Raw genomic sequence first — 11,063 nt, 5'->3', positions numbered from 1 at the left:
GGGCGGCCTCGGCGTGCCCAACCCGTCCTTCCCTCCCCGCCTCCCCAGGACGACAACTGGGGCGAGACCACCACGGTGGTGACGGGCACGTCGGAGCACAGCATCTCGCACGATGACATCACGCGCATCACCAAGGACATGGAGGACAGCGCGCACCTGGACTGCTCCCGGCACCTGGGCGTCTCGCTGGCCGGGGCCCTGGCGCTCCTCTCCTTCCTCACCCCGCTCGCCTTCATGCTCCTGCCCCAGCTGCTGTGGCGGGAGGACCTGGAGCCCTGCGGGACGCCCTGCGAGGGGCTCTTCATCTCGGTGGCCTTCAAACTCCTCATCCTCCTGCTGGGCAGCTGGGCGCTCTTCTTCCGGCGCCCCAAGGCCTTCTTCCCCCGCGTCTTCGTCTTCCGGGCGCTGCTCATGGTGCTCGTCTTCCTCCTCGTCGTCTCCTACTGGCTCTTCTACGGCGTGCGCATCCTGGACTCGCGGGACCGCAACTACCAGGGCATCGTGCAGTACGCCGTGTCGCTGGTGGACGCGCTGCTCTTCGTGCACTACCTGGCCGTGGTGCTGCTGGAGCTGCGGCAGCTCCAGCCCCAGTTCACGCTCAAGGCCGTGCGCTCCACCGAYGGCGCCAGCCGCTTCTACAACGTCGGCCACCTCAGGTGCGGGCTCCGGGGAGGCGGCGGGGCGCCGGGCGCGCGCGTCCGTGCATTCGCGCGCACGCTTGCACGCGCGTCCGGGCGTCCGTGCATTCACGCGCACGCTTGCACGCGCGTCCGGGCGTCCGTGCATTTGCGCGCACGCTTGCACGCGCGTCCGGGCGTGCGTTCACACGCGCGTGCGCTGCTGCCCTCCGCTGCGCGGCCCGGCGCGGACACGAGCATCCCCAGCGGGTGGGTGCACGGGTCTGTGCCCGCTCTGCGTCGGGAGCGTCCCTCCGTCCGTCCCTCCCTCCCTCTCGTCCTGGCCCGGCTGCGGGCGCGGTGCTAACCTGCTCTCCGTGTCCTCCCCGCGCCCGGCCGTGTCTCCCCGCAGCATCCAGCGAGCAGCCGTGTGGATCCTGGAGAACTATTACCACGATTTCCCAGTCTACAACCCTGCCCTCCTCAACCTGCCAAAGTCCGTCCTGTCCAAGAAAATGTCCGGGTTTAAGGTGTATTCCCTCGGCGAGGGTGAGCTCCTCTTCCCTTGGCTTCTCCTCTCGTTCTGTCTCTCCCCCGTCCCGGTGTTTCGCCGCCTTCGGGCCGGGCTCCGCCGCGGCTCCGGGCCCGTCTGCAGCGCGCGGTCGTGGCCRCGGACGCGGAGCGGGGCCGGCCCCGGGCCGGGAGGAGCGTCGGGCGTCCCGCGGGCTCCGGGCTCCGCTCTCTGACCTCTCCGCCTGCCTCCAGAAAACACGACGAACAACTCCACGGGCCAGTCCCGGGCCGTCATCGCCGCAGCCGCCCGGAGGCGCGACAACAGCCACAACGAGTATTACTACGAGGAGGCAGAGCACGAGCGCAGGGTGCGGAAACGGCGCGCCAGGTACAGCGCCGGCGGGAGGCGGGGTGCCCTGGGGCGGTGGGGCGCCGAGACCCGCGCTCGGCGGCGGTTCTTGCTGAGCCTGCTTGCTGCAGGCAGTTCGGATCTCCCTGCAGAATCGTTGGGGGTTGAAACCGGGTTCTTGCAGTCTGTAGGGCGTGAGGCTCTGCCATCTTAGCCGTGGGGCAGGACGCCGACGAGCAGCTCCCCCCTGCCCCCCGGCTGCTGGAGGCCCCGGGGATGGGGGGATCTGCTGCCTGTGGCCTGGCTCTGCCCTGCTGCAGCTGCAGGCCACGGCCTTTCTCCTGCTAGGCTCGTGGTGGCCGTGGAAGARGCCTTCACCCACATCAAGCGGTTGCAGGAGGAGGACCAGAARAACCCGCGGGAGATCATGGACCCGCGGGAGGCGGCCCAGGCRATTTTTGCCTCCATGGCCCGGGCCATGCAGAAGTACCTGCGCACCACCAAGCAGCAGCCCTACCACACCATGGAGAGCATCCTGCAGCACCTCGAGTTCTGCATCACCCACGACATGACGCCCAAGGTGCGCGGGGGCAAGTGGAGCTGGAGGCAGGCAGAACAGGTCTCTTCTCCTTTRCTGATCCCCTGCCGCCAACTTTGTCTGGGTGCCTGCCAAGCTGGTCTGGAGAACAGGGGTTTTAGGTGGTTTTTGGCCCACAGTGCCATGTTAGAGAGATGGAGGACAAGGGTGGGGGCTCTTTGTTTGCGGTATACAGCTGGAAAAACGAGTATAACCCCAAGGGAGTGACGTGYAGTGATGGGAACCTGGTTCCCAGCTGCTGGACCTGGCACATAGGGATGCTTCTACCAGTGGGGCCTGCTTAGCAGCTTGAGAAGGTGGGGAAAAGGCTGAGCCGTGCTGAGGTGACATTTCCGTATCCTTGCCTTCCTTCAGGCGTTCCTGGAGAGGTACCTGAGTGCCGGGCCAACCATCCAGTATCACAAGGACCGCTGGCTGGCCAAGCAGTGGACGCTGGTCAGCGAGGAGCCGGTGACGAATGGCCTGAAGGATGGGGTGGTCTTTGTGCTGAAGCGCCAGGACTTCAGCCTCGTGGTGAGCACTAAGAAGATCCCTTTCTTCAAGCTCTCGGAGGAGTTTGTGGACCCCAAGTCGCACAAGTTCGTCATGAGGCTGCAGTCTGAGACCTCCGTGTGAACTGAAGAGGGATGGAGAGGGGCTGGGGGTGACACCCTTCGCCGAGGCTGGGCTTGCTGCAGCCAGATCTCTCCRTCTTGTCCTCCCTGTCTCTGCTGGGGCCTGGGGAGGCCACCGCTTGAGGGCAGAACTGTGGCAGCCACCTGGAAGCAGTGCCTGTGTTTGGCCCCGTCACCTGCCTGTGACCACTCGCCCTCCAGCCCTCTGTCTTGGCTTGACCCGCCTTTCGGTGGGCTGAGTCCCTCCTTCCTCATCCCTGTGCTCGCCAAAACCCAGGTCCTTGTAGCAATCCCCCAGAAGGTGCATCCAGCAAAGGACAGTGTCACGGCCAGAAAGGAGACCGCATGTTTTGGTGCCATAACTCAAGGGCTAACTCTCCATTAGATTTTCTTCACCAGCGTCCTCAAGTGCAGTTGGGTCTGAAGGACCTTTTACACTTCCCTGTTTTCTACTTGGCAACTGTCCTGTCTCTGGCCTTAAAGCACCACCCCGTGTCTAGGGTTGGTTTTTAATAATRGAGACTTTTGGAGTATTTTGCAAACACCTCTCCAGTCTGTGGCTGCTATGAAAACCTCCCCGACCGACCCACGGGTGGGGAAGAAACTGAACTGGCGATGCTCCCAGCRACAGCCTGGCTGTGCACGCGTCCTCCTCGCGCCTCCACGCTCGGCTTTTAACAGARGCAGGAGAAGGACTGGTTTTTGCAAAAGAAGTTGTTTTAAAGTGATGGTTTTGCCTGCTGTGCGTGCGCTCTCTAAGGAGATCTGTGTTTCTGTAAATAGCAGCCCGCCCCGAGCCAGATCCTCCACTCCCACCCCGGCTCCCAGGGTCTCTTTGCACGAGGTTCTTTGCACCATTCCCGCAGCGCAGAGAGGCCTTAAAGCGGGTGTCAGACACGTGCCGGCTGCCAGAATGGTGTAAAAAATCATCTCTGAGTAGAAGCAAAAGCCTGCTTTTCCTSCCTCGCTCGTAACGCCGAAAGTTGCAGGATTCGCAAGAGGCGGCTTCTGCCGCGCCCGGGCGCAGGGGCTTCTCGGCGCCGTGGCTGCGGGAGGTTCGGAGGCGCGGCGTGAGGTACGCCGGGAGCCGCGGTTCGCCGCGCGAAGTGTCTCTGGGAGCCCGGAGCGGTGCCCGGAGTCAGCAGGGCGAAACAGCGGTTTCCTCCCCCGGCGGGACTGCCGCCGGCGGCTCGGGTAGCGCTCGCGGGCGCGGGCGCTGGCGCGGCCGCAGCGCTCCCGGCCSGCGCTAACGCTTCCCACGAGAGCTGGGGAAGGGGGAACGGAGGTGCGGAGAGGCGAAGAGGGCCGGCGCTGAGCACCTTATTCCTGGGGCGGGCGCTGCCCGAAGCGGCACCCGAGGGCACGGGGCAGCGGAGGAGCGGGCTGCGCCCGGCCGGGACCCCGCGCCCCTGCCCCCCCCGGCTCAGCCCGCGGCGAGCAGGAGCGATCCCGCGACTCGTCCCGGCGGCCGCCGAGACCCCCTCCCTCCCCGCCGAGTCCCCGCGCGTGCCGTGGACTGAAACCCCCGGCGAGAGCGGCTCCCGCGGCGCTTTCCTCGTGCAGCCGGTTTCGTCCYGGCGGGACCTGCCTCCCCGCGGGGCCCGTGCGGTCCGGGCTCGCGGGGCGGAGCGGGGTCGCGGCGCGTCTGCTTCGTGTCGGCTTTCAGCCGGGTGAATGCAAAAGCTTTTGCCTTTCCTTGCTTTTTTGTTAAGGTCACAAATACCTCACGGGGTCGTTCCCTCCCGGCGCCGTTGTCCGGCGGCGCCCGCGCTGCCGCCCCGGGGCTGCCGCTCTGCGGGTTCCCGGGCCGCGGCCGTAGGAGCAGGGCCAGGTCTTGTCACTGCGACTCGCGTTTCGGAAACTTCCTTTTACTCTAAGCACTGAACTGATTAAGGGTTGTGACTTCGGGCTGAGGGGGGAGACCGCCGCCGCCTTGCCGCGGTCGTGTCTCCTGTTGGGCTCGACGCGGCCCGGCTGGGTCTTTAACCGCCCCCCCCGCCCGACTGCCACCTCCTTCACCCTCTTTCTGGACAGTTCAGAGCGATGCTTCTAACAAGCTGTTGGACGCCGAATGCTTTTCTTCCCGGGCTGAAATCCTGCAGCCAGAGACCTCGGGACCTGCCGCCGTCGCCCCTCGGCTCCCCTACGCGCGCCCCGTCGCCCCTCGGCTCCGCTTCTCTTTGCGTTTGCACAAYATCCTTTCCCTTTTGCCCGCCCTTTCTTTCCCCCCTTGTCTCGTGCCCGAAGTTACGCGCGTAGGTCCGTCCCCGTCGGTACCTGCGCTCCGCTTGCCCTCAGCTGCCTTTCCTGGTTCCCAGCAAACCTCCCTTTTCCAGGAGCCTCCGTTTCCAGGTTTCTGGGGCTTTACGAGCCCTCCGTCGCCGGCCCCCTCGCCGCGCCCTTGCCGCCGGGCTCGTCTCCAACCGGGACCCCCCGGCGCGCGCCCCGGCCTCCCGCWCCCCCGAGCCGGGACAAGGCCGCCGGCGGGCGCCGGGCTGCGTCCTGCTCCGAGCCAGCTTCCAGTCTCGTTTACACCAGCACTGCGGTGCCGGAGTGACTCCGCTTGACGCCCCTCCCGGTGCAAACCCGGCCCGGTTCCCCCGCGCTTCGGGGGCTGCTCCGCACCCCGGTGCGCCCGGTCCCCGCCGCTGAGCGTCTCTGGTGCCTCTTCCCGTCTTCCAGCCTCTGCCAAAGCTCGAGGAGCCGGGTCCGGTCGGGCCGAGCGCGGCTCGCRGGGGGTCCGGGCTCCTCCCCGGCCCCCGGGCGCCCGCCGCGACGGGGACGGCGTCGGGGGTTTCGTTGCAAAGAGACTTCAGCGAGGGAGGCACGGGACGCGTAGACCGGGGCGAGGGGAGGGGGTTCCCACCTGGAGTTTGAGAAGAATAAAGCTTTTTTTTGTTGTTGTTCGTTTTGTTTTGTTTTTTCTTTGCAGAGCCGAGACCTTGTGCATGCGTGTAGAAAGTTGTAAAATGTAAAATTGTTTTTTAATATATAAAAAGCTTGTTTTTACAGTTTGCAGTGGATCGAAGCATTACGGCAGTGTTAGGAAGTTTTGATTTTTTTTTTTCATAGAGGAACTAAAATTGTACAAATTTTTTTTTATATATAAAATAAACACATTTGACATTTTTCTTTGTCTTCTCACACCTGGTGCTCTGCAGTGAGATGGTAGAAGCTGGCTCGCGCCTTCTAGCCGTGGTTTGGCAGCACTTTTAGCKGCTTCAACCCCTAAAATCTGCCCTGCCTGGCTCTGCGCGGTGCTGGAGCCGGTGCTGAGCCCCGCGCGGTGCTTCGGCTCTCCCTGCCTGCYGCAGTGGCAGGATGTGGCCTCCAGAGAGCACTCGGAGGGAAACCAGCGCCGCGTCGGCGCGAGGGGCTCGGACCAGCCCGGCCGCGGCCGGCGGCTCGAGGTGAAGGGGGGTGCTGCTCCTGCCCCCAAAGGCGCAGCGCGGGGGAGGCCGGGGGGCGCCTGCCCCCGAGCTGCCCTGCTGCTGCCGCCCGTTTCTCTCTGCTGCCAGGCTCGGGGAAGGAGGAACCGGAGCAGCAGCGCCAGGTCGGGCGCACGTGGGACACATCCTCCGGACGAGGCGAGGGCTCGCCGGGCTGCCGAGCGCTTGGGAAGGAGCCGGAGGCCGTGCCGAAGCCCTCCCGGCGGAAGCGTGAGTCGCACCTCGCGCGCTCGGCTCGCAAATCCACCCTCCGAGCGCGGAAAGCTGCCGGGGCCGGTGCGGGCGAGCGGCCTCGGAGGCACCCCGTGCCGTGTCCCCTGCGCAGTGTCCCCTGCGCCGTGTCCCCTGCGCCGTGTCCCCTGCGCCGTGTCCCCGTGCTGTGTCCCCTGTGCCGTGTCCCCCGTGCCNGTGTCCCCTGTGCCGTGTCCCCCGTGCCGTGTCCCCCATGCCGTGTCCCCGTGCCGTGTCCCCTGCACCCGTGTCCCCTGCACCCTTGTCCCCTGTGCCGTGTCCCCTGCACCCGTGTCCCCGTGCCGTGTCCCCTGCACCCGTGTCCCCTGCACCCGTGTCCCCTGCACCATGTCCCCGTGCCGTGTCCCCTGCACCTGTGTCCCCTGCACCCGTGTCCCCCATGCCGTGTCCCCTGCACCCGTGTCCCCTGCACCATGTCCCCTGCGCCGTGTCCCCATGCCGTGTCCCCCGCACCCATGTCCCCTGTGCCGTGTCCCCCATGCCGTGTCCCCTGCGCCGTGTCCCCTGCGCCGTGTCCCCTGCGCCGTGTCCCCGTGCTGTGTCCCCTGTGCCGTGTCCCCCGTGCCGTGTCCCCCATGCCGTGTCCCCGTGCCGTGTCCCCTGCACCCGTGTCCCCTGCACCCTTGTCCCCTGTGCCGTGTCCCCTGCACCCGTGTCCCCGTGCCGTGTCCCCTGCACCCGTGTCCCCTGCACCCGTGTCCCCTGCACCATGTCCCCGTGCCGTGTCCCCTGCACCTGTGTCCCCTGCACCCGTGTCCCCTGCACCCGTGTCCCCTGCACCATGTCCCCTGCGCCGTGTCCCCATGCCGTGTCCCCCGCACCCATGTCCCCTGCGCCGTGTCCCCCATGCCGTGTCCCCTGCGCCGTGTCCCCTGCGCCGTGTCCCCGTGCTGTGTCCCCTGCGCCGTGTCCCCCATGCCATGTCCCCATGCCATGTCCCCTGCACCATGTCCCTGTGCCGTGTCCCCATGCCGTGCCCCCTGCACCCGTGTCCCCCGTGCCGTGTCCCCGTGCCGTGTCCCCTGCGCCGTGTCCCCGTGCTGTGTCCCCTGCGCCGTGTCCCCCATGCCATGTCCCCATGCTGTGTCCCCTGCACCGTGTCCCCGTGCCGTGTCCCCGTGCCATGCCCCGGCCCTTGCACTGGCCGGGTGCAAGGGGAGCAGGGTGCAGGGCTGGACCGGGCGCAGCTGGCTCGCTTCCCCGGGGCCCCGTCCCGCTTCTCCGGCGTGTCCGGCTGCGCGAGCCGAACTGCAGCGGCCCTCGGCGTTTTGAGCCTGCTGCAATGCTGGTTTCCAGCTCTTGGCACTTCCCCTGGACCCTCATCCCCTCTTTGACCTGTGCTGAGTTCATCAGTCATCTGAGCAGCCCCATCAGGTCATTTCGGTCCTCCGGGATTTTTCCCTCGTGAGTAATCGAGCGGCAAAAGAAACTTCCCACTCTCGGCCCCCACAGCAGCGCTTTACCCGTTGAGTGGGCAGAGCCGCCTCTTCCCCTTCCCCGAGGACGGGGCACAGCGGGGAAAAACTGACTTCTCGGGCCGAGCCGCAGCTTCCTGCGCGGGGAGGGCTGCGAAACGCGCCCCCGGCCGCGGCCCGGGCCCTCCGCCCCCGCCCCGCTCGTGCCCGYGGCGCCTCCCTTGCTCAGCCGCCTTCGGGAAGCGGGGACCCAGCTGCCCCCCAGGAGACGCCCGGGCAGGAATCAGGCTGGGAGGCGAGTGCAGGAGCAGCCCCGGGCGCTGGGCAGGTGGAAAAGCCTCCGCGCCGACGCAGCTGGCAGAGGAAGCGGCTGTTCACGAGGGCAATTTTGTTTCTTATTCTCCACTTCCTCCTGCTCGGCAGGCTCYTTGCAGCGGGTTGCCTGCAGCCCGCAGGCCCGCTGCAACCTCCCCTTCTTTCTCCCAGGTCTGGCTCAGCCCAGAGAGAAAATCCAGGGTTGCTGGGGTGAAATCCTGCTTTATTGGCTGGACCGTGCACGCCGCACGCACCCCAAGCCCCGGTCCTTGCATTGCACATTAGTAAASGCACACACRTGGCCGTGCCACGCGTGGCCACGTYGTGCGTGGCCGTGTCACGTGCAGGGTCCCATCCTGCCGGGCGCCAGCACGTGCTCCGGTGCCTGCGGGCCAGGCAGGGCCGAGGAGGCCGCGAGGCGCGCGGGGACCCCGCAGCCCGGGTGGCTGCGGCAGGGCTGCGTCCCCGGCCGGGAGCAGCCTCGCCGCGGGTGCGTGCCCAGCCCCGCTGCCCGTCGCCCCGCGGCGCGGCCTCGCTGCGTCCTCGGCGCGTTTCAGAGCTGCCCGTTCCTCCGCGGGCTTCAGCCGTGCTGGGAGCCCTCAGTCGGCGCCGGGCGCCCCGGGGCTGCGGGGGCTGCGGGCGGCCGCAGGTGCGACGGGCTGCTCGGATGGGGGAGAAGCAGGATCAGGCCCTGCCCCTGGGATGGGGAGCAGGGCGCCCCGCGTGCAGGCGTCCCCTGGGACGCATCGACCTCCTCCKGGGACCGGCACGGGCTGGAAGCGCTGGCCATGCCCGGCGCGGGGCACAGCGCGAGCTGGGCAGGCCTGAGCGCCGCCCTGCGCRGCCCTTTGGGCCCGAGTATTGCCCCAAACTGCGCCCTGTGCCGGGGGCTGCCACGTCCGGGGAGGGTCAGAGCACCTGCCCCGGCAGCGGCTGCGGCGGGGGGGTGCCCGGCTCGCAGAAGGTGGTTTCATTYGGGTCCTGCTTTGGGGGATTTTCCGGCCCCTTTTGCTCCTCCTGCAGCAGAGACAGCAGCGGCTTTAGGAGATGCTGAGCAGCCCTGAGCGTCCCCGTCCCGAGCTCGTGTCCCCGCTGCCTCTGCGTCGCCCGCCGGGGCAGGCTCGGCTCGAAGCCCGGGCAAGGGGCGGGCGAGGCAGGATTTCGGCTGCGGCCCCCCCGTCCCGCGGACTCACCTCGGCAGCAGGGATTATCGGGGCCGTGTCGACGATGGGGATGTTGGCTGGTTCTCCCAGGTCTGCAATGCAATGACTTTGGATGTGAATAAAGGCACAAAAGCCGGGTGGAAGATGTTACAGGGAGCTGCTCCCCTGCACCCAAGCAGGCATCGCCACCCAAACCGGCACCAAGCACGTCGTGGCAGGGCCGGGCCGCGTCTTACCCGAGGAGTCGCTGACTGAGGCCGCTTGGTTGCTGCTTTCTGCAAAGCAAGGCAAACACACAGGTTGCATTAAAATAAATTCGGGGTTGGATGTGCTTTGCAAAATCCCCAGCAAGTTCCTTCTGGGAAGCCGGTTGCACCAGGGGCCCTGCGTGCAGGAAAGGCTTCAGGTTCGGTTTGCAGAAACCAGTGATGCCTTAAGGGCAGGCCTAAAACTGGGCCAGAGTTTCAGGTTGTAGTAAAACAGAAAAGAAGAAGTCCTGCGCCACAGACCAAATCTGGAACTGGGTGGCCCAAAGGTGCGAAAAGAGAGGGGGAAAGCAAACCTCCAAGGGTAGGATTTACGTGATAAACTCCTGGACTTTAAACTCAGAGCCGAGCAAGGGGGAAAATCCTCGCCGCGAGGCTAAACCGTGGCAAGAGGAGGGCTGCCGCGGGCGGGCTGCCCCCGCGGCGCCCCGGGCTCGGCAGCGCTGGCGGCTCTCGGAGGATGTGGGCTCSGCGCGCGCCGCCACCCTTTCCTGCGCGGCCGGCAAGCCGGAGGAGCCGCCCCGGGCCCCGGAGCTCACCGTCCCCCTTGGTCCTCCTGTAGGTCAGGAAGAGCACGAGCAAGGCCACGGCCACAAAAATGACCGGGGACCAGTACCGGACGGGAACGGCCGATCTGTTTTCTGGAAGAGACGAGAGGTTTTGGTGGGCCGGCGGCTGGTTGCACCGGTCGTGCTCTGCCAAAGCCCCCAAGCCCCAGGGTGTGTGTGGGGGGGCCAGGGTGGGCGTTTGGGGTGCAAGACCCCGCGGACGGCGGCTTTGGGGTACTCACGGCTGCTGTTCCCCGCGGCGCCGGCTCTTGTTGGCGGGGCGGGGGGGCCGGCGGCCCCGACCTGCGGCGGCCCCGGGGTCCATGGGGGCCCCGAGGTCCGCGGCGGCCCCGAGGTCCATGGGGGCCCCGAGGTCCATGGGGGCCCCGAGGTCCGCGGCGGCCCCGGGGTCCATGGGGGCCCCGAGGTCCGCGCCGCCAGCTCGCCCCCCTCCCCGGTGGTGGAGTTGGGGGCCCCCTCCGGCACCGGGATGTGGTCGGGCTGCTTGAGGCTTTGGTCTCCCTCGTCCTCTCCGGCGAGCACGAGAGCTGGGGGCGAAGCCGGTTAATTGCCGGCGGCGCTCGACAGCTCCGGCGTCACCGGTGCCGCCTGGCGAGCCCCGGCAGTCCAGCCCAAGACCCGCTTCAGCCTCGCGGCTCGGGCACGGGAGCAGCTTGGCCAACTCCTCTTGCCCTYTGCTTTCCGGCTCCCGGCCGGGCTGACTCACACCCGCTTCCTGCGCTTCTCCACCAAAAAACCACGCGCGGAGAGGCGCTAAGGCTTTGCAGAGCGGCGAAGGTGCGCGGCGAGGGGCCGGGCAGCCGCGCCGAGGCCGCCGGCGTCGAAGCCGGCGCCGAGGAGGCGGCGATGCCGCAGGAGCGCCCGGCTGCACGCGGAGGAGCCCTGGCGAGGGACGGGCTCGTCGCTGCCGCCCCGGGGCCGCAGCTTCCCCCCCCCCCCGCGC

General features: G+C 67.5%; 2 protein-coding genes across 2 annotated transcripts in view; one reads left to right on the top strand and one right to left on the bottom strand.

The window, feature by feature from the left end:
- Positions 1-5,822, top strand: part of VANGL2 (VANGL planar cell polarity protein 2) — a 9,263-nt gene extending 3,441 nt beyond the window's left edge. Inside the window, exons 3-7 of the mRNA XM_085318928.1 lie at positions 49-656; positions 1,030-1,166; positions 1,383-1,518; positions 1,828-2,059; positions 2,432-5,822. Of these exons, the coding sequence (XP_085175054.1) occupies positions 49-656; positions 1,030-1,166; positions 1,383-1,518; positions 1,828-2,059; positions 2,432-2,692 (1,374 nt within the window). The 3' untranslated portion in view covers positions 2,693-5,822. The remainder of the gene's footprint in view (positions 1-48; positions 657-1,029; positions 1,167-1,382; positions 1,519-1,827; positions 2,060-2,431) is intronic.
- A 2,514-nt stretch (positions 5,823-8,336) lies between these two features.
- LOC146587837 (uncharacterized) overlaps positions 8,337-11,063 on the bottom strand; it is a 12,255-nt gene continuing 9,528 nt past the window's right edge. Inside the window, exons 13-18 of the mRNA XM_085318930.1 lie at positions 10,342-10,627; positions 10,091-10,192; positions 9,795-9,805; positions 9,522-9,669; positions 9,316-9,377; positions 8,337-9,139 (exon numbers count right to left, since the gene is read on the bottom strand). Coding sequence (XP_085175056.1) covers positions 9,032-9,139; positions 9,316-9,377; positions 9,522-9,669; positions 9,795-9,805; positions 10,091-10,192; positions 10,342-10,627 — 717 coding nt within the window. The 3' untranslated portion in view covers positions 8,337-9,031. The remainder of the gene's footprint in view (positions 9,140-9,315; positions 9,378-9,521; positions 9,670-9,794; positions 9,806-10,090; positions 10,193-10,341; positions 10,628-11,063) is intronic.

Source organism: Rhea americana, unplaced genomic scaffold (assembly GCF_003343005.1).
Source record: "Rhea americana isolate MKP2758 unplaced genomic scaffold, rheAme1 scaffold_562, whole genome shotgun sequence".
In the NCBI taxonomy this organism is placed as follows: Eukaryota; Metazoa; Chordata; class Aves; order Rheiformes; family Rheidae; genus Rhea; species Rhea americana.
The sequence above is the reverse complement of the archived record's forward strand: the minus strand, read 5'-3'. Positions and strand labels throughout refer to the sequence as shown.